At 41.5% G+C, this 26,420-nt stretch overlaps 1 protein-coding gene across 1 annotated transcript; it reads left to right on the top strand.

Moving 5' to 3' along the window:
• The first annotated feature begins 21,274 nt into the window (after positions 1 to 21,274).
• On the top strand, positions 21,275 to 26,146 carry arrdc2 (arrestin domain containing 2). Its single transcript, XM_060941678.1, has 8 exons — positions 21,275 to 21,726; positions 23,314 to 23,383; positions 23,503 to 23,650; positions 23,754 to 23,856; positions 23,955 to 24,211; positions 24,318 to 24,480; positions 24,569 to 24,723; positions 24,829 to 26,146. The coding sequence occupies exons 1-8, from the start codon at positions 21,453 to 21,455 to the stop codon at positions 24,880 to 24,882; spliced, it is 1,224 nt and encodes a 407-aa protein (XP_060797661.1). The 5' UTR covers positions 21,275 to 21,452; the 3' UTR covers positions 24,883 to 26,146.
• The last annotated feature ends 274 nt before the right edge of the window (positions 26,147 to 26,420 follow it).

Below are 26,420 nucleotides of genomic sequence, written 5' to 3'. Positions count from 1 at the left end.
CGGAGATGGTTGATATTGCGTAAATGGAAATACGCAGACCGGGTAATGTTATTAATGTGGGATTGGAAGGAAAGAGTGCTGTCGAGGATGACACCCAGACTCTTAACCTGTGGGGAGGGGGAGATGGAGCAATTGGCAATATAAAGAGAGAAACTGTCAATTTTGGACAGTGACGATTTGGTGCCAATGAGGAGAACCTCAGTTTTGTCACTGTTTAGTTTGAGGAAGTTGGAGGAGAACCAGGTTTTTATTTCTGCTAGGCAGTCAGTAAGGGAGGAGGGTGGGAGGTTGGAAGTGGGTTTACTGGAGAGGTAGAGCTGGGTGTCATCTGCATAGCAGTGGAAACTGATGTTATATTTACGGAAGATGTTGCCAAGGGGAAGGAGATAAATGATGAAAAGGAGGGGCCCCAGGACAGAGCCCTGGGGCACACCTGAAGTGACAGGGGAAGGGTGGGATGTGAAAGATTTAAGCTGAATGAACTGAGTGCGGCAGGAGAGATAAGATTTAAACCAGTCAAGGGGGGGTGAGTGATACCAATGGATGCTAATCTATTGAAGAGGGTGAAGTGACAAATGGTATCGAAGGCTGCACTCAGGTCAAGGAGGATGAGGATGGTGAGTAAACCAGAATCAGCTGCCATGAGGAGATCGTTGGTGATTTTGATTAGAGCTGTTTCTGTGCTATGGAGGGGATGGAAACCAGACTGAAACTGTTCATACAGGTTGTTGTGAGACAGATGGAAGTGGAATTGATTAGCTACTATTTTTTCAAGAATTTTGGAAATGAAGGGTAGATTAGAGATAGGGCATAGGTTATTGAAGTTGGTAGGATCTGCACCAGGTTTTTTTCAATATTGGTGTTATTGCAGCAGTCTTAAAGGATGTAGGAACAGTTCCAGTGGAAAGAGAGGAATGGATGATGGCAGAGATGAGAGGGACCAGAGAAGGAAGGCAGGCTTTAACAAGAACAGTAGGGAGGGGGTCCAGCTGACATGTAGATGGCTTAGACTTACGAATGAGATCTGAGATTTCTGAGGCGGTGGGAAGCTGGAAGGAGGAGAAGGAATGAGAGGGTGGAGGAAGTTCAGGTAAACTGATGGGGGTGGATTGTGAACTGAGATGCTGGTGAATTGTTTGGATTTTTTCAGCAAAGAATAACATGAGGGAGTTACAGAAAAGCAGGTGAATACAGGTGAGGTGGTAGGGAGTCTGGGGGTTGGCTGAAGTTCTTGAGCAGTGAAAACAGTGATTTGGTGTTACCTTCGTTAGAACAGATTATACCAGAGAAATAGTTGGATTTGGCTTGAGCAATACAGTCCTTGTAATGAAGTACATGATTGTTGTACATGTCTTTATGAACAGATAGTCCAGTTTTCTTGTAAAGTCGCTCAAGTTGTCGGCCTTTGGCTTTCATGAGCCGAAATTCAGGTGTAAACCAGGGAGCAGAACGGGAGAAGGAGACAGACCTGGTTTTTAGTGGAGCAAGGGAATTAAGGATGGTGTGAAGACCAGTGTTGTACTGTGAGACCAGCTCTTCCGGGGTGGTTAAATTGTGAATGTCCAAGAGGGAGTCAATGCTAGAGGAGAGAGAATTCAAGTTGATATCCTTTATATTACAGAAAGAAATAAGATGAGGGAGCTTAGTAGTAGTAGTAGAGAGAGTTTGGTATTAAATGAGAGGAGGAAGTGGTCAGTTATAGGGAGTTCATCTGCTGTACAGTCAAAGGGGGAGATACCAGAGCAACAAATTAAGTCCAAGATGTGACCTTTGGAGTGAGTGGGAACATTGTCCCATATGTGTTCTGTATGTCTTGCAGCAATTCCACTCTTCCTTGGTGATGGGAGACAGGGACAAAATGTCAGAAAGTGAAACTTTTCCATTATACAGGTGTCCAGAGGTATCTTTTCTCATGTGTAACATAACACATTTGTGAAAATGGTGGTGTATCTGGAGTTTGTGTGTTTCAGTCAATAGACAATTTTATTTTTTCAGGAATAGAATCCAGTTAACTTTTCATTCATGCATCTTCAGTAAGTGTTTTATCTGGGTCAGGGCACCACACACACACACAAAAACATTCCCAAGAACGTGAAAGCCAAAGGCTGTGTAAGTATCCATCCATTATCTGTAGCCGCTTATCCTGTCCTACAGGGTCACAGGCAAGCTGGAGCCTATCCCAGCTGACTATGGGCAAGAGGCAGGGTACACCCTGGACAAGTCAGCAGGTCATCACAGGGATAACACAGACAACCATTCACACCTACAGTCAATTTAGAGCCACCAATTAGCCTAACCTGCATGCCTTTGGAGGAAACCGGAGCACTCGGAGGAAACCCACGCAGACAGCATGCAAACTCCACACAGAAAGGCCCTCGCTGGCATCGAACCCAGGACCTTCTTGCTGTGAGGCAACAGTGTTAACCGCTACACCACTGTGCCACCCCTGTGTAAGTATAATTGCGTAATTATAGGCAAAGGGTGTTCACACACAAGTCATATTTTTCTTTACTGTTCTTTACATATTTACCTTAGATTTTATACTTAAAATAACATTTAATATATCCCAGTGCATGCTATTTTCTTAACTAAACAATCATTAAATGACATTCCAACAAACGTTTCTGTAAAAGCTTTTCCCCTGAAATATCTCAGTTGAATTTATAAAGATTTGTCTTGGGTTTATCACAGAATTATCGACAAAAAAAACCATATAATTTTTCAAATAAACCAAAAACAAATACAATGGTGCCTACACCAGATGTACATTTCAGGCACTTATATGGGGAACAGTTTTATCCTGACAAAACTAAATACACACTCATAGAGAAAGCATTAAGTATCATTTAACAATGATATTTGTGCTGCAGTGCTTTTAGGATCAGGCTAGTTTGTGAAGAAATGGACTTTGGACCAGCAGGTGGTGCCATTTCAGCTATTGTTGACCCATAAGATGATTCCAATGCTCTAAAATATTATAGCACTGTTGGTTGGGTGGTTGAGTTTGTCGAAATTCACACACCATGTGACCAGAAAGCAAATGTTTTGGAATTGTAGCTATAACTTTGATGGATGGATGGATGGATGGATGCACACACATTGGGCACTTTACTAGGAACACGTACACTGAAAAAAAGATGGGGACTATCCAGTTTTGGTGAGTCTGTGCCCGCTATAGCCTCACTACCTGTTCTTGGCTAACAGGAAGAGAACCTGATTTGGTCTTCTGCTGTTGTAGCCCTTTATGCACTCTGAGATGATTTTCTGCTCACCATGGTTGTAAAGAGTGGTTATTTGAGTTAGCTTCTGTCAGCTCAGATCAGTCTTTCCATTCTCCTCTGACCTCTCTCATCAACAAGGCATTTTGCAACACATGCTGCCCACTGAAAGTTTTTTTTTACTCAAACCAGCCTGTCTGGCACCAACAACCATGCCACAGTGAGATTCACTGACATCACATTTTCCCCTGATGATAATGTTTCCTCATTAATTGAAGCTCTTAACCTGCATCTGCATGTTTTTATATATGAAGCTACTGCGACATGATTGGATAACTGCATGAATGAGCAGGGGTACAGGTGTTCTTATTTAATCCCTCCAGTTTCAGTCATTGTTTTCATGTTTCCGTCAGAGCGATGTCACATACAAACAGGAAATGTAACTTAACTCTGAGCTCTGTACCTAGAGGAGACACAGACCCAAGGTGCAACCAAGAGAGATCAACAGCTACAACCAACCGATTCTTCTTCTCAAAGGTGCGACTCCATTTAAATCTCTTGAAGTCAGCACTTCTAACTTTGACCAAAGTTTCAATATCTAAGTGATAACACCAGTATGTTTGTCGTTCCTCACTGCCATTTCAATGTGTGCTAAATGTGTGTCTTTTGTGTTTATTCAGGAAAACTACAACCAGTTCCCAGTTTGCATGGACAACTCTAGCCTTAGGACCAAGAGTAATGTTGAGTTTGGGAAGCTCAGTATGGCAGAAATGTTTTTAGCACCACAGCTCAGGAAAGCTATCCACATCTATATGTGACTTGAGTTAAAGTGCCATTCCACCATTGGATGTATTCTTTGGCATAAAATACAATATATTTTATGACAACATGACTAGACAGAGAAATCTTTTAGCTTCAAAATGATATATCAAACATAATTTTTTGACAACGACAAGTATATTAATTTTGCGACCAAAGTCACCTACCCTTTTAATTTCCGCGCGGTAGTGAAACGTGATGTCATCGGCAGGTTCCCCTTCTTGTGTACCACGTGTCGGTCTATTTTTAGACCAGGAAACCCCCAAAGTGAGAGAGTCATTTCTCCTCGTATATGGGGGCCAAAAAAATTGTGAAAAATTGAGTTAATCTTTCAGTTAGCTAGATTTATTGGTATTAGCTAGATTTATTGATATTATTTTTATCGTGTTCTATCCGCCATTGCTGATAATATGTGCCACATCACACGTCACGTGGTACACAAGAAGGGGAACCTGCCGATGACATCACGCGCGGAAATTAAAAGGGTAGGTGACTTTGGTCGCAAAATTAATATACTTGTCGTTGTCAAAAAATTATGTTTGATATATCATTTTGAAGCTAAAAGATTTCTCTATTTAGTGATACCATTTATATATATTGTCAAAATATATTGTATTTTATGCCAAAGAATACATCCAATGGTGGAATGGCACTTTAAGCCTCGGATTTAGCCGTCTGGTGGCGTGCTGGCAGATCAAGGTGACGCTGGATGAGATAAAACACTACAAAACATTAATACAGTACTAGAGGTAGAAATTGTAGGACCTAGAAAGGTTGTGGAACATTTCTGTCAGGAACTGAAACCGCTGACTCATAATATTCTGTCTATGAATAGTAAATAATTTCAGTTCAGAAATTAAATTGAATGTCACATCAGCCTGAATAAGTGCATCACCACTATCCAACAATCCATAAGTTTATGTGACAAACAAAGCCAGCGAGCTAAGGATAGAAAAGGTCTTCAGTTTTGGAACTGATCCATCTGTATATCTATCTATGATAACTTATAATGAAGTAACAACAGTCTTTTTGTTGAAACAAGAAATTTACCACTGCATTCACTGTTAAAAATGTAATCCACATTGCCCCTTGAAAATCAAGCACACAGGAAACGTGACTGAGCAATTTTTCCAGAGTTAAAAGTATTTTCCCCAGAAATGGTTCATTTTGCTCTAGTTTGAGTCGGGAGAGTAAAATTTAGAGTTGGAGCAAAATTACATAGTAGTTGATAAGTAGGCGAAGCTTGTCAAAAAGTTAAGTTTTATAATATCACAGATGGTCAGAAGGCTCCAAATTAGCAATATAAACATTTGACTAATTAACTTTTTTTAAAATTAAAGTTTATCCACTAAATAATTCAGACTTAACTTCATGGCAAAATCAGCTCAATTCCATCCATCCATTATCTGTAGCCGCTTATCCTGTACAGGGTCGCAGGCAAGCTGGAGCCTATCCCAGCTGACTACGGGCGAAAGGCGGGGTACACCCTGGACAAGTCGCCAGGTCATCACAGGGCTGACACATAGACACAGACAACCATTCACACTCACATTCACACCTACGGTCAATTTAGAGCCACCAATTAGCCTAACCTGCATGTCTTTGGGGGAAACCGGAGCACCTCGAGGAAACCCACACAGACACGGGGAGAACATGCAAACTCCACACAGAAAGGCCCTCACCGGGCACTGGGCTCAAACCCAGGACCTTCTTGCTGTGAGGCAACAGTGCTAACCACTACACCATCATGCTGCCTTGAACACTTTGGTGAAATCCAAATGATTTTATGATTTTTGAATGAATTTTATGGTGGTGTTGTCTTAATTTTGAGAGAGAGGGGGGAAAGAGAGACTGGTGAGGAAATTACTGTTTATAGCTGTTATAACACAATTGAAAACAGGAATGAACTTGTATTGCAGACATTCACAACATTAAATGTAATTATCAAAGTCAAGTCAAAGTCCCTCTCACACCAGGATCTGGGCTTCCCAGGCAGTCTCCTGTCCCAGTACAAACCAAGTCTTTGAGGCATATGGATGCGGCGCCGATCTCCATTTCCATAGCCCTCAGCCTCTCACCTATACAGCTAGGGCTACAGTGGGGGGCTGGTCCTCTGGTAACCGCATGAGTTTGACTTCCCCACTTGCATCTGTATTGCAGTGTGCCTCGCCAGACAGTAGTAAGTGCCATTTTTATGATGGTCTTTGGTATGAGTCAAGTCAAGTCAAGTTTGTTTGTATAGTGCTTTTAACAATAGACATTGTCCCAAAGCAGCTTTACAGAATCTGAATGACCCAAGACATGAGCCAATTTTATCCCCAATCCATTCCCAATGAGCAAGCCTGCAGCGACGGTGGCAAGGAAAAACTTCCCCAGACGACACGAGGAAGAAACCTCGAGAGGAACCAAACCCAAAAGGGAACCCATCCTCACCTGGACAGCAACATATGACCCGACTGCAAGTAGAACTCACGATCTCCCAGTCGAGAGGTGGACACACTAACCACTAGGCCAACTTATGGTCAAATGTAATTATAAATGGATAAAAAAGTTTGTCATACTTTAAAAAATAGCATATTTTAGCAACTGCTATGCAACTACTGCTCTTTAGCTGAGACTGGGGACATAGTCAAGATAGACCGAATCACAGATAGCTCCAAATACCAATCTACCCTGGCACAAATCCTGCAGGGCTCTGTTAGACAGTTGACGGTGAAGAAAAATTTCACAACAAAAATGATCTTGACCTTTTTGGTGACCTTGACCAAATGACCCTCAAAATGTTGGAGTTTCTATGTGAGACCAATGCCCATATATCCTGAAAGTTTCATGAAGATTGATCCAGCCGTTTTCCTGTAATATAATTTACACAAAAAAAAGAAACCTGACGAAAACAATACCTCGCCCCGCTTACTCCATAGTGGGCGAGGTGGTAATAATAATAATAATAATAATATCAAAGGCTATAGGTTATTTAAATGGTTCATTATATTTGATGTCTTTCTGAGTTTACAGGAAGGACATAAACATGAACAAAGAGGCTGTTTGGTCAAAAGTCTTAAAAGGCTCTTACCATATAAAAAGCAAATTGTCCTTCAAGTGACCTTTTACACAATTTCTTCATGTTGTTTACAATGCCTGATATAATTTTTATAATATCTCATTCTCATTCTCATTATCTCTAGCCGCTTTATCCTTCTACAGGGTCGCAGGCAAGCTGGAGCCTATCCCAGCTGACTACGGGCGAAAGGCGGGGTACACCCTGGACAAGTCGCCAGGTCATCACAGGGCTGACACATAGACACAGACAACCATTCACACTCACATTCACACCTACGGTCAATTTAGAGTCACCAGTTAACCTAACCTGCATGTCTTTGGACTGTGGGGGAAACCGGAGCACCCGGAGGAAACCCACGCGGACACGGGGAGAACATGCAAACTCCACACAGAAAGGCCCTCATCGGCCACGGGGCTCAAACCCGGACCTTCTTGCTGTGAGGCGACAGTGCTAACCACTACACCACCGTGCCACCTTTTTATAATATATATCTTTTAAATGTATCAAAGCAAGCAGTTTTGTTGCAATGGCCCGCTGTCATTGTTTACAAATTCCTTGATCTTGAGTCACTATGCCCACTTCCTAAAACCAGTTGGTGGCGTAACAGCTGCTGGACCTTTGGTTCAATAGCAAGCATCACAATAATCCTTGGTATACAGGCACCTGTAAAAAACAAACTGACCAGGGGTTGCTGTCTATAAAACCTCCCTCTGATGTACCAAGTGTGCCAAGGATTGTGAGAGAGGCACATAACTGGAAGGTAGCAGAGACCCGGAGTAGAATATTATCCAGTACAGTGTACCTGTACTGGATAATATTCTACCAGCCAAGTTTTGAAACATTGGATGCTGTTAGTGGCTGCAATCTTTTTGTCCCTGAAAAGGAATGTTTGTGAGCGTGACTTAACAGAGGCAACTTCCAACATCAAAACATTTGTGCACAAGATGCCAGCAATGCATGGTATGTGCCACACGTCCTTCAATGTTCACCAACTAACTCATTTGCCTTCATCTGTCAGAATGCATGGGCCTCTGTGCTGCACATCTGCATTTTATTTTGAAGGTCACAATCAGACATTGAAAAAATGTGCCATAGAACTAATTACAAACCAATATAAATTGCACACTGATTCATCACTCTCCAGTCCATACCTACATATTGTCATCTATCTCAAACCACATCTAGCTCTGATGTCACACATAGAGTTGAGAAGCTAGTTAATGATTGGGTAAGTGGCTACCTTCTTGTGACAAAAGCAAAACAGCTGGATGACATTGTGTTGCTTGGTTGTCCCTGACAGAAAATAATTGAACAAGCTGGAAAAAATATTCTTTTCCCATTGTGTAATTTATCTGCTGATGACAGGCTTGTAGTACTCGAGGCCAGGACTCGGACTTGAATCCGACTCATGCCCTAATTTTAAGGACTCATGACTTGACTTGGACTTGAGCACTGATGACTCGGACTTGGACGTGAACTTGTGCATTAACTGCATCAGGGCTCGTAAATTGGAGATGAGGACTCAGATTATTGCCCTATCAGTAAAAATGGACATTTTCAGGCGAGTAGCTTTTTTTTTTTAATAACATTCCCTGATTTATGAAGTTCAACATACTTCTCTGTCATTTGGTTTGTATGTTCTCTTATCTTTCCCATGATGATGGATGACTGAAGAAATTGGGTCTCTGTGTCACCTCATTTGTAATTGGGAAGTCATGGATTACAGTTTGAAAGTTCCTACACACTCCAATCAACTCAAACATGTACAATTTAAATCAGAAACATGCTTCAGTTGCATTGTGTGCACTATAATTTCCAGGGGTGCCAATAATAGTGGCACATGTGTTTTTGTTGAAAATAATTATCTCTTGATGAGGGATTTGTTTTTCTCTGAATAAATTTATTTCAATTAAAGGTTGAGTTTTTCTCATGTTTTTCAGTGTGAGATGAAGTGACTTCATCAAAACGTGGATTTTTTTCTAACCCTTTATAAGGGATACCAATAATTGTGGAGGACACTGTAATGACTGTGGTGATTAGCATTAATTAGCATGTTACCTGCACGACGAAGAAGCCTTTATTTGTCACATGTACACAAGCACAGCGAAATTCCTTCTCTGCATTAAACCCATCTGAAGCAGTGAACACACAGAGAAGTGAACAATGAGCGCACACACACACACACACACACACACACACACACACACCAGGGGGCAGCTATGCACCCAGGGAGCAGTTGGGGGTTAGGTGCCTTGCTCAAGGGTACTTCAGCTATGATACCAGTCCCAGGAATCGTACCAGCAACCTTTTGGGTTCAAGGCTGCTTCTCTTACCTTCAGGCCATGGCTTCCCCAAGATGCAAGTAAACATCTGTCCTTTAGGTAAACATTAACATTAATTAATTTGCAACTTAATCACACTTTTTTAATCTCCTGATAATTTTAGTTATGTCATAAATAAGCATATATACAGGGTGTCTCAAAAAAATGTACTCACACTTTGAATGACGAGAAAACCTTTATTTATGAACATAGAGTGAAATGGAATAGCTTCGAATACAGAAGACAAATGTAATTGAAGAATCATGTTCGCAAATGTTCAAATTGATGACCATTATTGTCCAGACAACGCTGATAACGCGCACCAAGGGATTCGCAAACGTCACGAAACAGGTCATTAGGAATATCGCGACATTGTCTTTCAATTTCCAATTTCAATGCATCAATTGTTCTTGGTTTGGTGCGATAAACTTTGTCTTTGAGATATCCCCACAAAAAGAAGTCCATGCTGTGATTAATTAATTACACCTGCAACACAAAAAAGGCAGCATGTTAGGGACAGTTAAAGTGTGAGTACATTTTTTTGAGACACCCTGTGTGTGTATATATATATATATATATATATATATATATATATATAGGGCAGCACGGTGGTGTAGTGGTTAGCACTGTCGCCTCACAGCAAGAAGGTCCTGGGTTTGAGCCCAGCAGCTGATGAGGGCCTTTCTGTGTGGAGTTTGCATGTTCTCCGCGTGGGTTTCCACCAGGTGCTCCGGTTTCCCCTACAGTCCAAAGGCATACAGGTTAGGCTAATTGGTGGCTCTAAATTGACCGTAGGTGTGAATGGTTGTTTGTGTCTATGTGTCAGACCTGTGATGGCCTGGTGTCTTGTCCAGGGTGTACCCCGCCCATCATCAGCTGGGATAGGCTCCAGCTTGCCTGTGATCCTGTTGAACAGGATAAGCGGCTTCAGATGATGGATATATATATATATATATATATATATATATATATATATATATATATATATATATATAAGTAAGCAACCTATTTAAGCACTCACCTCTTCCTGTGTGTATCTGTTTTAAAATAATAACCTTCTTCCTCCTCCTTGTCCAGCACTATTGCCAGGTCAGGGTCCATGTTGACCCTACTGATCCACATGCCATAGTAACTGGAGCATCGTTTTATCCCGGGTGCTCTTCCTGCCACAGGCCTCCCATTTCTGGGCTTGGGAAACAACCATTCACACCTACGGGTAATTTAGACTAGCCAGTTAACCTAACTGCATGTCTTTGGACTGTGGGGGGAAACTGGAGCACATGGAGGAAACCCACACAGACACATGCAAACTCCATACAGGAGGGGCCCCTGACAGGCACTGGGCTCGAACCCAGAACCTTCTTGCTGTGAGGTGACAGCGCTAACCACGACACCACCGTACCCCCTGAATAAATAAATAAACTAGCGGGCGGCACGGTGGTGTCATGGTTAGCACTGTCGCCTCACAGCAAGCAGGTCCTGAGGTCGAGCCCAGTGGCTGACGAGGGGCTGACGAGGGCCTTTCTGTGTGGAGTTTGCATGCTGCCCGTGTGGGTTTCCTCTGGTTTCCCCCACAATCCAAAGACATGCAGATTAGGCTAATTGGTGACTCTAAATTGACTGAGAGTGTGAATGGTTGTCTGTGTCTATGTATCAGCCCTGCGATGATCTGGTGACTTGTCCAGGGTGTACCACAGTGGCAGGAGGATAAAGACCATAGGTGTGAATGTGAGTGTGAATGGTTGTCTGTGTCTCTGTGTCAGCCCTGTGATGACCTGGCGACTTGTCCAGGGTGTACCCCGCCTTTCGCCAGTAGTCAGCTGGGATAGGCTCCAGCTTGCCTGCGACCCTGTAGAACAGGATAAAGCGGCTAGAGATAATGAGATGAGATACGGTACGGTACTTTCATCACAAGCATGTTGTTTAGCATGCCCTATAAGGCCTACTGTTACTTCATGAAACAGTAATCAGTGGCTACACTGTAAAAAGTAACCTATAGAATTTACCCGATAAATCTGAGGTAACAATTTGCATTGGCTTGTTTGGGGTGGATTTAATTCCATATATTGAGTACAAAATAACTGAAATAAAAAGCTACGAAATACTTAAATAAATTGGGTAAAATTTACCTCACATTTCTGTATCTATTCAACAGCCACTTTCTCACTGAAATTGGGTAAAATTATCTCTTGTTTGCTAGTAGGTAATACCTGATAATTACTAATCCAAGGTAATTAATATCAGTTAGTAACCATTACTTATTCAGAGAAGGTAAGATGTACCCCCCCCCCAAAAAAAGACTTTCAGATGGTTCATCATCTCAATGTTTTTAATCCATAAAATCATCAAAAAAAAAACACAGAATAAAGTGCAGTACAACAGCTTCACACAACATTTCAAGTAATGAACCTGTTTTATAACTCAAGAACTAACAGCTTCAAATGTTGTTTCTGGACTGACCAAATCTTCAGTCCAGGTGCATTTATACAACAAATAACTGAACCGCCTTGTTTATATGCAGCAATGATGCACCAAATGATCAAAAAACACAAAATAAAGTGCAGTACAACAGCTTCACACAACATTTCAAGTAATGAACCTGTTTTATGGTATACCGTAGCTCACTAAACTACCGTAACAGCCGGAGAGAGGAAGATGGCAGTCCGAGAGTTCCCTGGCTGACTGCAATAATTCCTAAATATTCCTTGGCTGACTGCAATAATCGAGTATATTTTATCTGGTTTGCTTAGATTATATTTACCACTCACCAAAATCACTTCTTACAGTGCACTGAAAAAAGTAACCTATAGAATTTACCCAATAAATCTGAGGTAACAATTTGCACTGACTTGTTTTGGGGTAGATTTAATTCCATATATTGAGTATAAAATAACTGAAATAAAAAGCTATGAAATACTTAAATAAATTGGGTAAAATTTACCTCACATTTCTGTGTCTATTCAACAGCTACTTTCTCACTGAAATTGGGTAAAATTATCTCTTGTTTGCTAGTAGGTAATACCTGATAATTACTAATCAAAGGTAATTAATATCACTTAGTGACCATTACTTATTCGGAGAAGGTAAGATGTAACCCCCCCCCCAAAAAAAAAACTTTCAGATGGTTCATCTCCTCAATGTTTTTAATCCATAAAGTCATCAAAAAAGAAAACAGAATAAAGTGCAGTACAACAGCTTCACACAACATTTCAAGTAATGTTTTTTTTTATGAGAGAAGCGCCATTTAATGGCGACACCGTGGAATCGAATGAATGGGCGTGTTTAGAATTAAAATAGGAGAGGGAGGGGGTATGAGCCCTGGCTGGCAGACCCCTGGCTTTCAGCTAGGAACTGCACAGCAGTCGCATAGCAGTCGCATAGCGTGCAGCTGGAACAAAAAAAATTAAATAGCTTTTATGGTAAATTGAAATTATTATTATTATTATTATTATTATCATTATTATGTTGCAAAGGAAACGCAGGACCAAACTAATAAATATCATCAGTCAGCGAGCACCTCGGTGTGATCAGCTGTTCATTTAGCGACAGAATTATATAACTGTCAGTGCATGCTCAAAGGTACAGTAAACCTGTAGATGGCAGTAATGCAACACTGTAGATGCCAGCTGCTGTAAAACCCAAAAGAAGAAGAAAATCGTGTATGCGCACACGGACTTCCTCTGTGTGCTTGACTGCGCGAAGCAAGCGATTTCATGCACGTTATTTGCTCGGGAATCCCTTCAAATTAAATAACTTTCCAGCCACAGAATGGCCTGTTTTTTTTTATTTGAGATATTACAGAAATAAACATGTATCACAATGACCAAATTTCAGAGGGAGCTAAATTTCACCAATTTTATGAAATCGAAAGGCTGTATAGCTCTAACATCAGCTCCAGTTGCTGATTAAGCATCACGTCCTCTTTCGAGGTGTAAAGTTACATGGCGAAGAACACTTCTCATTTTTGCAGCCAGGAACCTTAACTATTCTGATTTTGATTCTTTTTCTTCTTCTTTTTTCTTCTTCCTCTTCTTTTTCTTCTTCTTAATAATAATAATAATAATAATAATAATAATAACTCACTGACCATCCATTTCAGCATAGATTTATTTTATCAATATAATTCAAATAATATGCACATTAGGCAAATATGTATTCTGGGTTGCTGATCAGAAGGTTGGTGGTTTGAGTCCCAGTGCCACCACTGTTGGGCCCTTAATCCTACCCACTCAACCCTATCCACATTGAACCCACATAGAAGTGGGAAAATGATGTAAATAGCAACAACTTTTTGCAGGAGTGGTACCATTATCTCTTTATTTCCTTTAATATGCATATTTCAGCTGTAAATATGGATATATTGCACCTATAAAAAGACTTAAGTGATGTATATAATTGCTCAGGTGCACTATACACACCACTCTAGGTCAAAGATACACACTAAATATACAGAAGGTGCATGCTGATGGTATTACAACAAAGAATGCCAAAAATGGTAAAGTTTAAAAAAAGTTCCCCGTACAGAACTGCAAAATTCTCAATAAGATTCAAGGAGACATTATTTATGCTCTTGAGATTTTTGAAGCCATTAAATCGTCAATCATTTGTACTAAAACCATTGTTATGTCATTTAAAAACTCAAATCCCAAAATGACAGATCCCTGTTAGTTTGCACACTTCATTAGTGTAGGAAATTCAGCTGCTCAGGTTGAAGATGCATGATATTTGTAGTAATCATTTTGTAATAGTGGTTGTGATTGTGATAACACTTCGATCTAATACAGAAACACATTAATCTTAAATGTGGCATGTAACATAAGGGGAGAAGTTGATGTCATCGAGGCCATAATCACGTGGAAGATAACATTTTTCCATGTATGCTATGATACTGTAAAACTCATAAAGATGAGTAGAACATGGTGCTTATTAAGCAGCACATGGTGTTTATTACCAGTGTTTATTAAAGTGGATTTTAACCTTTAGGGACTGGCTGGGCTAAATAAAGCTCAATCAGTAAAAAAAAAAAAATCAAATCGAAGAGATTTTCTGGGCTAAATAAACATTAAATAGTTTTTTTTAATGTTCCAACTATTTGAAGTTAATTATTTACATCCCAACACCAGATTAACTTTTAAAGACAAGAAAATTCTTTTTTCCTGTAATCTTTCACTAAAGTGCAATAAGGCACTACAAATACAGTACGCATCCCTGCATTAATGCTATATGACATACAGTTGTTGCTTAGCTGGGTGCCTCTTATGTCCAGTGGAGATCCTACTCATCCCATAGATGAAAGCTAACCCCACTATATCATTTATTATGGATTATATTGGGTCTGCCTGACCAGTGCTTTTGCATAAGCTCTGTTTTAGTCACTGATCTCTCCTCCCCTACCATAGCCATTTCAAAATTGCTGAAGAAATGTATCTAAATGGTTATTCTTTATGAAAAAAAGTGATACCAAATGGCAGCTCTTGGTACCAGACAGAAAACCACACCGTGTTCTTATGTAAATTTGTGTGTTGACAGAAATAAACGGTCCACGCTGTCGTTTGCTTGTTAGAATGATGTCTCTAGCGTTAGAGGGGAAAAAAAAACCAACAACCTCACATCTCCTTTTGCTCAGTGATACTTAAAATATAGAGTTGATCTGATTTCACCTGCAGAATGAAACACGCTACATGGCCAAAAGTATGTGGACACCTGACCAGCCTTCCCCAAATCCCAAAACATCTCCAAACTGTTGGTACTAAACCTCAAGCACACAGTTGTATTGAGTGTGTTTGTATGCTGCAGCGTTACAAATTTCCTTCACTAAGAGACCCTAAACATGTTCCAGCATGACAATGCGTCTGTGCACAAAGCGAGCTCCATGAAGACATCGTTGACCATGCCAAAGTTGTTGTAGAAGAACTCAAGTCACTTGATGTTAGTACCTGACTTCACTAGTGCCTGAATGAACACAGATCCCCACAGCCATGCTCCAAAACCTCCAAAAAGACAAAAGCCTTTCCAGAAGAGTGGTGGTTTTTAGTTATTATAACAGTGAAGGGGACTCCCTGGAATGAGATGTTTGTTCTTGTGAAGAGCTTATTTTTACAGTGGTACTTGAAAGTTTGTGAACCCTTTAGAATTGTCTATATTTCTGCATAAATATGACCTAAAACATCATCAGATTTTCACACAAGTCCTAAAAGTAGATAAAGAAAACCCAGTTAAACAAATGAGACAAAAATATTATACTTGGTTATTTATTTGTCTTTGTGGTCCTAAAGGAGAGAGATGTGAGTGAGAAATGTTATATTTTTATTAAACTGATGATAAATTTTATTAGTGATATTGAATAGTGGGGCGGCACGGTGGTATAGTGGTTAGCACTGTCTCCTCACAGCAAGAAGGTCCTGGGTTCGAGCCCAGCGGCCAATGAGGGCCTTTCTGTGTGGAGTTTGCATGTTCTCCCCGTGTCTGCGTGGGTTTCCTCCGGGTGCTCCGGTTTCCCCCACAGTCCAAAGACATGCAGATTAGGCTAATTGGTGGCTCTAAATTGACCGTAGGTGTGAATGTGAATGGTTGTTTGTCTCTATGTGTCAGCCCTGCGATGACCTGGCGACTTGTCCAGGGTGTACCCCGCCTCTCGTCCATAGTCAGCTGGGATAGGCTCCAACTTGCCTGTGACCCTGTAGAAGGATAAACGGCTACAGATAATGGATGGATGGATAATAATAATAATAATAATATTGGCTGGCTTTTTTTGTGGTATATCAGATATATTCCATTCAGTTACTCATCTTCGGCTCGTTCAGTATTATGCTTGCTGAATGGAATATATCTGATATACCACAAAAAAAGCCAGCCAATATTATTTAAATGTATTTAAATGTGCAGAGTCTTTTGAATGTTTTTAAAATGTGTGTCTTAGTATTAATGGCATGGTGGTGTAGTGGTTAGCACTGTCGCCTCACAGCAAGAAGGTCCTGGGTTCAAGCCCAGCAGTTGGCAAGGGCCTTTCTGTGTGGAGTTTACGTGTTCTCCACGTGTCTGCGTGGGTTTCCTCTGGGTGCTCCAGTTTCCCCCACAGTCCAAAGACATGCAGTTAGGTTAATTGGATACTCTAAATTGCCCATAGGTGTTAATGTCTGGGCTGTGTTCCCCTGGTCAGACTTGAGTAGGATGGTGGCTGCCTGTGGTGCCTTTGCATGCCTTCGACTTAGCCATGTTGAACTGTGTCCTTCGCAATTCAGCTGCAAGAAAGGATGAATAGCCACTATAAATAAATAAATTGATCTTTTATTTATCATTTATGTTAACTGCATCGGCAAAGGAAACCCAACCGAGTTCGTTGTACTATACTGGTTATGATTCTACATTCTGGTTTGTGGCCACTAGAGGGAGACAAGAATACATGTATAAAGAAAATTTATGATTTAAAGTGCATATCACAGGTAAATTCAGGAGCAAGATCAGTGTAATTCTCCTATTTTATATTAAACTTTGGTCAAATATCTGTCACATTTTTGCATTTTGTGCAATTTTTTACCTTGCACAATACCAGAAAAATTCAGTTGAAATCAAGCCATTTGAGGCAAATTGGTCTGCCTCTGAAAAAACTTGGCATTTGGATTTCCCCGCAAACACTGATTTTCGTGACGTCGCGTGCGGGACGCCTCCTTCTGAATCCTACGTCAGCGCTGGTTTGTTTATGAAAAAACGACCTGGTGGTTTTCTGCAAATTTCTTCAATGTTATCACGTAATTATTAAAATGGTTAACAGTAGGAGGGTGTAGCAACACCAATCTTGATGGGATTAGTACTCATCGTTTTCCAAAAGACCGGACAATGAGAGAGAAATGGGAGCGCTTGGTCTACACAGGCTGTGCACTGAAACCGTGCAAAGCTCTCGCAGCCTGCTGGCGCTTCCGCAGGTGACGTCACGAATCTGGCTCCAGACTCCCTTGGGATTTTTCCAGACATGTTTTGTTATTTTATTTTTTTCTGCTGTAGACAGATGGCCTTGTGCAAAATTACCCTTCTGGATGAGTGTGTAAAGGGACATACTTTCATTTTAAAAAAACCTAAATTGGTCCAGGATATGCACTTTGATTGCATATTGATATGTCACTTATAAAGGAAGTAATGGACTGTGTCCTCAAACCATTTACTTATATATGTAATAAATCCTTTCAAACAGGTATTTTTCCTGATAAGATGAAAATGGCTAAGGTGGTCCCAATCTATAAAAATGGTGATAAACATCTCATCTCATCTCATTATCTCTAGCCGCTTTATCCTGTTCTACAGGGTCGCAGGCATCAAATTACAGACCTGTGTCTTTGCTACCTCAGTTTTCAGAAATACTCAAAAAATTGTCTGTAAATAGACTGGATGATTTTATGGAGAAATATTTTTATGAGCTATTGAGTGACCATCAATATGGGTTTAGGAGCAACCGATCAATATCCTTAGCAGTGATGGAATTTGTAGAAAATATAGCTACAGCTATAGATAAGAAACAATATGCTGTAGGGGTTTTTGGTGATTTACGTAAAGCGTTTGACACAATTAATCATTCCTTACTTCTGCAGAAATTGGAGTGTTATGGCATAAGAGGTGTTACACTAAATTGGATAAGAAGTTATTTAAATAATAGGTTTCAGTATGTAAAAATTAATAATACTGTGTCACATCTTAGAAAAGTAACTTGTGGTGTTCCACAAGGTTCGGTATTGGGACCTAAGTTATTTATACTTTATTTGAATGATATTTATACAGTATTTAATAAGTTGACATTTATTGCATTTGCGGATGATACAAATTTATTTTGTTTAGGACCAGATATTAAAGAATTGTTAACAACAGTGGAAAAGGAGTTGATCAGGTTAAAAGAGTGGTTTGATATCAATAAGTTAGCATTAAATGAAAATAAAACAAAATTTATGGTGTTTGGTGGGGTTAGGGCAAATTGTGAAATTCAATTAATCCTAAATGGAGTCAAAATTGAAAGAGTATATGAAACTAAACTCTTGGGAGTAATTTTAGATCATAAATTCAGTTGGAAGCCACATATAGAATATATAAAACAGAAATTATCTAAAACTATTGGTATTATTTACAAAACAAGCGATTTTTTGAACAAGAAATGTCTGTGTATATTGTATTTCTCAATTATAATGCCATATATGTCATATTGTGTTGAGGTTTGGGGAAATACATATAGAACATATTTTGACCTTATAATTAAACTCCAGAAAAGAGTTATCAGAATAATAAATAAAGCTTCCTATCGTGAAACCACTAATAAACTATTTATAGAGTCTTGTACCTTAAAATTCTTAGATATTACAGACTTAAAAACATTAGAAATACTATTTCGAGTAAAGAATAAAAGTCTCCCCACCTGTATTCAAAAGATTTTTAAATTAAGAGAAAAAAAATTATAATTTAAGAGGGTCGGGTGTCTTTGAAAGAGGTAATGTGAGAACTAATGTTAAATATAGATGTGTTTAATTTTTGGGAGTTATATTGTGGAACGGACTTAGCGATGATTTGAAATTGTGTAGATCGCTGTTGAGTTTTAAAAAAACATTGAAAGGTAAAACAATTAAGGATTACAATGTAAAATGATTGACGTGAAATGATTAAGAAGAATAATTTAGAGTAATTTTTATGTTTTTTCCCTTGTATTTCTGATATTCCGGGTTATTTTATGGATTGTACAGGATAATAATAATAATAATAATAATAATAATAAAAACTTTATTTGCCAGGTATGTGAACACACACGAGGAATTTGACTCCGGTTTCACGTTGCTCTCTTAGTACAAACAGATAAAAAGCATAGACAAAAACAAAAAACTATGTACATGTAGAAGGGTAAATATATGTATAGACAGCATAGTGCAAGGATGAATTAGTAAACATATAAATATACAGTGCGCACAGAATGATGGTATGAGTGTGCAGATATTTCACAGTTGATGTTACTGATATTTGAGTCGGTTAGCTGTTCATCACAGAGACAGCCTGAGGGAAAAAAACTGTTCTTGTGTCTGGTTGTTTTTGTGTACAGTGTTCTGTAGCGTCTCCCAGAGGGGAGAAGTTTAAACAATTTGTGACCAGGGTGTGATGGGTCTGCAGAGATGTTACCTGCCCGTTTCCTTACTCTGGACAGGTAAGGTCTTGGATGGAGGGCAGGCTGACACCAATAATTTTCTCTGCAGACCTTATTGTCCGTTGCAGTCTGTTCTTGTCCTGCTTGGTGACCGATCCAAACCAAACAGTGATAGAAGAGCAGAGAACAGACTGAATGATGGCAGTGTAGAATTGTGTCAGCAGCTCCTTAGACAGGTTGAGCTTCCTGAGCTGGCGCAGAAAGTACAACCTCTGCTGGGCCTTTTTGATGATGGTGACTGTGTTGGTCTCCTATTTGAGGTCCCGGGAGATTGTGGAACCCAGAAACCTGAAGGCTTCAACAGCAGTCACAATGTTGTTGGTGATGGTGATGGGCGGCAGGGTGGGGGGGCTCCTCTTAAAGTCCGCTGTCATCTCCACAGTTTTGAGCGTGGTCAGCTCCAGATTGTTCTGACCGCACCAACAGACCAGCCGTTCAACCTCCCGTCTGTATGCAGACTCGTCACCGTCTCGGATGAGGCCGATGACCGTTGTGTCGTCTGCAAATTTCAGGAGTTTAATAGACGGGTCTCTTGAGGTGCAGTCGTTGGTGTAAAAGGAGAAGAGCAGTGGAGAGAGCACACACCCCTGGGGGGCACCAGTGCTGATAGTCCGGGTGCTGGATATGATGCTCCCCAGCCTCACCTGCTGCTTCCTGTCAGTCAGGAAATTTATAATCCACTGACAGGTGGAGGAGGGCACAGTGAGCTGGGTGAGCTTGGTGTGAAGGACATCTGGAATGATGGTGTTGAACGCCGAACTGAAGTCCACGAACAGGATCCTGGCATACGTCCCTGCAGAGTCAAGGTGTTGCAGGATGTAGTGCAGTCCCATATTGATTGCATCATCCGCTGACCTGTTTGCCAGGTAGGCAAACTGCAGGGGGTCCAGCAGGGGGTCTGTGACACATAGACACAGACAACCATTCACACCTACGGTCAATTTAGAGTCACCAGTTAACCTAACCTGCATGTCTTTGGACTGTGGGGGAAACCGGAGCAAACCCACGCGGACAACATGCAAACTCCACACAGAAAGACCCTCGCCGGCCACGGGGCTCGAACCCAGGACGTTCTTGCTGTGAGGCGACAGCGCTAACCACTATAGTTCACGAAAGTTTATGATTTAATTTAAATGTATGATTTAAGGCGAGTTATGATGCTGCATTCTGGTTTATGTCCACTAGAGGGAGACAGAATACATGTGTAAAGAAAGTTTATGATTTCAGGCGAGTTATGATTCTGCATTCTGGTTTGTGGCCACTAGAGGGAGACAGAATACACACACACTGCCAGTCCAAGCGCTGTTCATAGTCACAGCCAGTAAACAAGGAAGGCAGAATTGTTTTGCTTCTCAAAGAGAAGGGATGGCGATAAGACCTCCTTTTTCCTCTCTGTTTTGTTCTTTGTCAACTGGTCCCTCTGCAATACTAAACAATAAGTCCTGAAACCAGGATGAATATATTTATTCGCCTCACTTATTCATGTTTTATAATGGAACGTCTGACAGGAAGTTTGACATATGTGCCATGTTACTGGCGCTCCAGTTCTGAAATTATCTTGATGTCGGTTTCATTTTGTACTGAACATTCTGTCTCGCTGTGTTCTTGTTTTGGATGGTTGGGTTCGGGCATGCTCAGTCAGCTTGTTTTTCACTAAAGCTCATGATGAATCCAATCACCGCACAGAACCCTGCATAATTACGATCAATCCCGCCCCCTTTTGCTCCTAGTTAAAGGCCATAAGACGCCTTTTAGTTTAGTTTTGAATCGATTTGAGTTAGAAATCCATCAGCTGGTTGAAGACAGAAGCCTCGGCTGTTGAACAGACCTGTGCTTGAGGATACACTTTTGAGGCTTCCGTGAAGATGATTTTCGACAAGGTGAAGAAGTTTTGCGTGGAGTTGGAGTCCCCGAACGCTGACTGCCCGCCTGTGTTCAGCAGTGGAGATGTGGTGTCCGGGCGAGTCGTGCTGGAGCTCTGTGCAGAAACCAAAGTGCAATCGGTGAAGCTTCATGCTGAAGGTTATGCCAAAGTCCACTGGACCGAATCTCGCAGTGCAGGATCCAGCACGGCTTACACACAGAACTACAGCGACGAGGTGGAATACCTGAACCGGAGAGAGGTGCTGCTGCAGGCAGGTCTGTGTCCCTCCAGCCTGCACAGGAAGCTCACTCTGATGCCTTTGTTGATCTGTGTTGTGTTGTGTTGTGTTGTGTTGCTCATACTGTTTGAACTCATTCCCTGCTGCTTCAGAGTGCTCTTAATAGACAACCTTGGGTTCACTAAAGAGAAGCAGGTTACTGTACTAAACTCTCAGACATACTGAGTGAGGAGCTCATTCATCTCATCAATACTGTATTGTTAAAGTGCCTACATGGTGGTGTAGTGCTTAGCGCTGTCGCCTTACAGCAAGAAGGTCCGGGTTCGAGCCCCGGCACAGTTCAAAGACATGCAGGTTAGGTTAACTGGTGGCTCTAAACTGACCGTAGGTGTGAATGGTTGTCTGTGTCTGTGTCAGCCCTGTGATGACCTGGCGACTTGTCCAGGGTGTACCCTGCCTTTCGCCAGTAGTCAGCTGGGATAGGCTCCAGCTTGCCTGCGACCCTGTAGAACAGGGTAAAGCGGCTAGAGATGATATGAGATGAGCTCTCAAGCTGGGAAATTTGTTTTTTGTGGCACCTCACAGCAAGAAGGTCCGGGTTTGAGCCCCGTGGCCGGCGAGGACCTTTCTGTGCAGAGTTTGCATGTTCTCCCCGTGTCCGCGTGGGTTTCCTCCGGGTGCTCCGGTTTCCCCCACAGCCCAAAGACATGCAGGTTAGATTAACTGGTGACTCTAAATTGAGCGTAGGTGTGAATGTGAGTGTGAATGGTTGTCTGTGTCTATGTGTCAGCCCTGTGATGACCTGGCGACTTGTCCAGGGTGTACCCCGCCTTTCACCCGTAGTCAGCTGGGATAGACTCCAGCTTGCCTGCGACCCTGTAGAACAGGGTAAAGCGGCTAGAGATGATATGAGATGAGCTCTCAAGCTGGGAAATTTTTTTGTGGCACCTCACAGCAAGAAGGTCCGGGTTCGAGCCCCGTGGCCGGCGAGGGCCTTTCTGTGCAGAGTTTGCATGTTCTCCCCGTGTCCGCGTGGGTTTCCCCCACAGTCCAAAGACATGCAGGTGAGGTTAACTGGTGACTCTAAATTGACCGTAGGTGTGAATGTGAGTGTGAATGGTTGTCTCTGTGTCAGCCCTGTGATGACCTGGCGACTTGTCCAGGGATAGGCTCCAGCTTGTCTGCGACCCTGTAGAGCAGGATAAAGCGGCTAGAGATAATGAGATGAGATGATTCTTTTTCACATCTTTTAATGCTGGGATCAGACTACAAGTTCTTTTTCTTTCTCTTTCTTTTTAAATTATGCTGTCATATTGACGTAACTTCCTGAAGAAATTGTCCGCCGTGGCTATCAAAAACTTGTTATAGGACTTGGCGAGACATGAAAATACAAACAATTCTGGCATGCAGCATGAAACTTTTCATCAGGGTGTCTGTCATTGCATGGCCCAAATGCCAGCCATATCAGTGGTTGTTTGTTGTGTTTTTTTTTTTAATTAAGGCACACTATAAGGCATGATTTTGTCAGCAATATGATAAAACCAAGCTGAATTTGTCGTCTGATCCTAGGATAAGTCGTAGGCTGAAGCTTTGAATAATAACGTGCTCCTTGTTTTCCTCACAGATAATGGGGAACTGACAGTCCTTCCTGCTGGAAGACATGAATACCCTTTCAGCTTCCAGCTGCCCGAAGAGTGAGTTTGCTTTATTATTATTTTGTTGTTGACCTCTTAAATAACATATATATTAACCTGGCTGAGGACATAAATATGGATGTCTGGAATAACCTGACCTTGTGTCTTTCCTCTTCCAGGACACTTGTGACTTCCTTTGAAGGAAAGTATGGCAGCATTCGCTACTGGGTCAAGGTGAAGTTGCACCGGCCATGGGCCCCGGTGAAGAAGGCCAAGAAGGAGTTTACGGTTATCGAGCTTATTGATATCAACACACCGGCTCTACTTGTAAGCTTGAAAACATTCTTGAGGACTTGAGATGTAATTTGGAGTTTGCTTAAAAAAAAAAAAAAAACTATTCTGAATGTTTTGTTTTTGATGCAACTTGTAGGCACCTCAGGCTGGAACCAAAGAGAAGATGGCTCATATCTGGTACTACAACTTTGGACAAGTGTCTGTCACTGCAAAGATTGACCGCAAAGGCTACACACCAGGTGAGAGCAGTAACCTTATGCACTTTTGGAGAATTCTGAAACGTACAAAGTAAACTGAAAAAGTCCACGAATGTTGATGCATCGTTATCCCTCTACAGGTGAAGTGATTCCAGTCTTTGCTGAATTTGACAACTCCACTTCCCGATCTGTGCTGCCCAAGGCTTACATCATTCAGACTCAGACCTTCTTTGCGAGGGGCACCATGAAGAAAAAGCAATCCATTGTGGCCGTTCTGCGTGGAGATGTAGTGGGAGCACGGCGCAGAGAGACCTGGCACGGCCGTGCCTTCAAGATCCCTCCAGTTGGTCCCTCCATCCTTCACTGCCGTATAATTAAAGTGGAGTACATACTGAAGGTGAGGTTTGAGGTTCTCTCATCTGCAATTCTGCCTCATGTAGACATAAGAGGTGTTGTTTGAGAGCCTTCAGATCATTAATGTTTCAACACTTCTCATTCATCAGGTGTGCGTGGACATGCCTGGCACCTCAAACCTGTCCCTGGAGCTTCCACTGGTCATAGGAACCATCCCTCTGCATCCTTTTGGCAGCCGCACCTCCAGCGTAAGCAGCCAGTACAGTCTGAACATGTACTGGCTCCGCATGGCCCTCCCTGAGCAGCGTGAAGGTGAGCATTTTCCAACCCTATCCAAGTTCTTTCTTTCTTTTAAAATGCATGTTGCTCAAGTTGGATTTTCCTGCCTGTTTTTCCACAGCTCCTCCTGACTACAGCTCGATCGTCACCGAAGAGGAGGCAGTGCAGAATTCTGCAGCCAGCCGTATCGAAGAGGACCTCAGCGCAGTGCTGGAGCGCCCCTTCATGGCGTATGTGCAGGAATTCCGCTTCAGACCACCTCCAGTATACGCTGAGGTACGAGTATTTCCAAATGAAGAAAAGCATAACGAGATCCAGTTTAAAGATGATGATGCATCTTCTATACAGAACGTACAAGCTTATTTTTATTTTTGTTTCTAGGTGGACCCAAATCCTCAGGCCGTTAACGTGAGACCACGCTGCATGACATGTTGAACATCACGCTGATCATCACACGGTGATGTCCTGATCGAAACAAAGCAAAGTTCTGCTTCCACTAGAGGCTCTGGATCTCTGAAACTGGCACACGCCCCTGGGGAGTTGTGTTCATCACCTTAGGATATGTGCGCTTCCACCAGTTAAGGATGGGGAAGGAGGAACTCTCTGGACTGATGGTCAGATGGATTCCTGAGTCTTTGCAAGAAGGGGGAAAAAAAAAGTGCAAGGCGGGTTGATTTTTCTGCTCGTGTACATGTCTTTAATTTGTCTCCGAGTAGACTTTGGTCAGTGCCCGCAAATGACGTAACAACCTCTGAAGCTTATTTTGTGTTATGGAGATGGCTAGACTGAGAAAGGAGCCTTTTTTTAAATTAATGCCTAACTGTATGGGCTAAATGTTTAGGTGACTTTTTTTTTTCTCTTCTGTATTTAAAGTCAACATTGGTGCCACTCCATATCATGTAATCTCCATCTGCTAGCTGGAGCAATAATGCCTTCACTGACAAGCCATTTGTGGTAGTCAAAGTGCTTCCAAATGCATTGTTTCTCCTTTGTATATCTAACATCAATAACATAATGTTATTCTAAGCTCTTTTTGGTGTTTGTTGTATGCGGGTAAGGAAAAAAAAAATGACCGCGTTGTGCATGTTGAGACTTGCCTTAATATGTACGTGTGATAATGGGCAAAATGGAAAAGTTAAAGTTTTTGAGGAGTCTGATCCATATTACGTGAAAATCCTGAAGGTAGGATGTTTTCTTGAAGAGAAAACTGCCCATGTGTTGGTGGTGATGATGGCGATCTTTGTTAAGAAGTTTGCAGCTGGCATGACCATAAACGTTTAAGGCTTTAATGTGACTGTACCAAAGTGCTTTCTGCATTTTTGCCAGCAGCCTTTTATGATTTATGACGGTGCAGTAGCCGGCACAAATGGTCTTAAAGTCATTAGCTGGATAACAAGCCATATTTGTTCAAAGTGCCTTTTTCTGTTGTTGCAATAGCAACGTGACTGAGTACAGGGATTATGCATGATGATGCATTAAGCTTTAAACTTGTTATACCACTCCAAAGTGTACTTAACATTCCAAAGATGGCTGAATTTTTTTTTTTAATTCCAAATTGTTAACATCAGGTAAGAACACATTGAATGTACCATTTTTATGGCGCTCATGGAAAATGAATGTATTTTATAGGATTTTTTTTTTTCCCATGTCAAAAATATATTTTCTTAATTGTTTTCTAATAAAATTGAAACAAATCTGATTTTCTTTGGTATGACTTTTTTTTGAAAATAACTAACCTAATGTTTAACCTACCTGAAGCGGTGAACACACACGTGTGCACACGCAAGTGAGCAGTGAATTCACACGCATACCCAGAGCAGTGGGCAGCTATGTTACAGCACTGGCAGTTAGGTGTCGTGCTCAAGGGCACTTCAGTCCAAGGCTGCCCCATGTTAACCTAATCGCATATCTTTTGGATTGTAGGGGAAATCGGCGCACCTGGAGGAAACCCACGTAGACACGGGCCCCCATCG

Source organism: Neoarius graeffei, chromosome 15, assembly GCF_027579695.1.
Source record: "Neoarius graeffei isolate fNeoGra1 chromosome 15, fNeoGra1.pri, whole genome shotgun sequence".
NCBI classification, from domain to species: Eukaryota; Metazoa; Chordata; class Actinopteri; order Siluriformes; family Ariidae; genus Neoarius; species Neoarius graeffei.
Note: the sequence above shows the minus strand (reverse complement) of the source record. Positions and strands in the feature narration are given on the sequence as shown.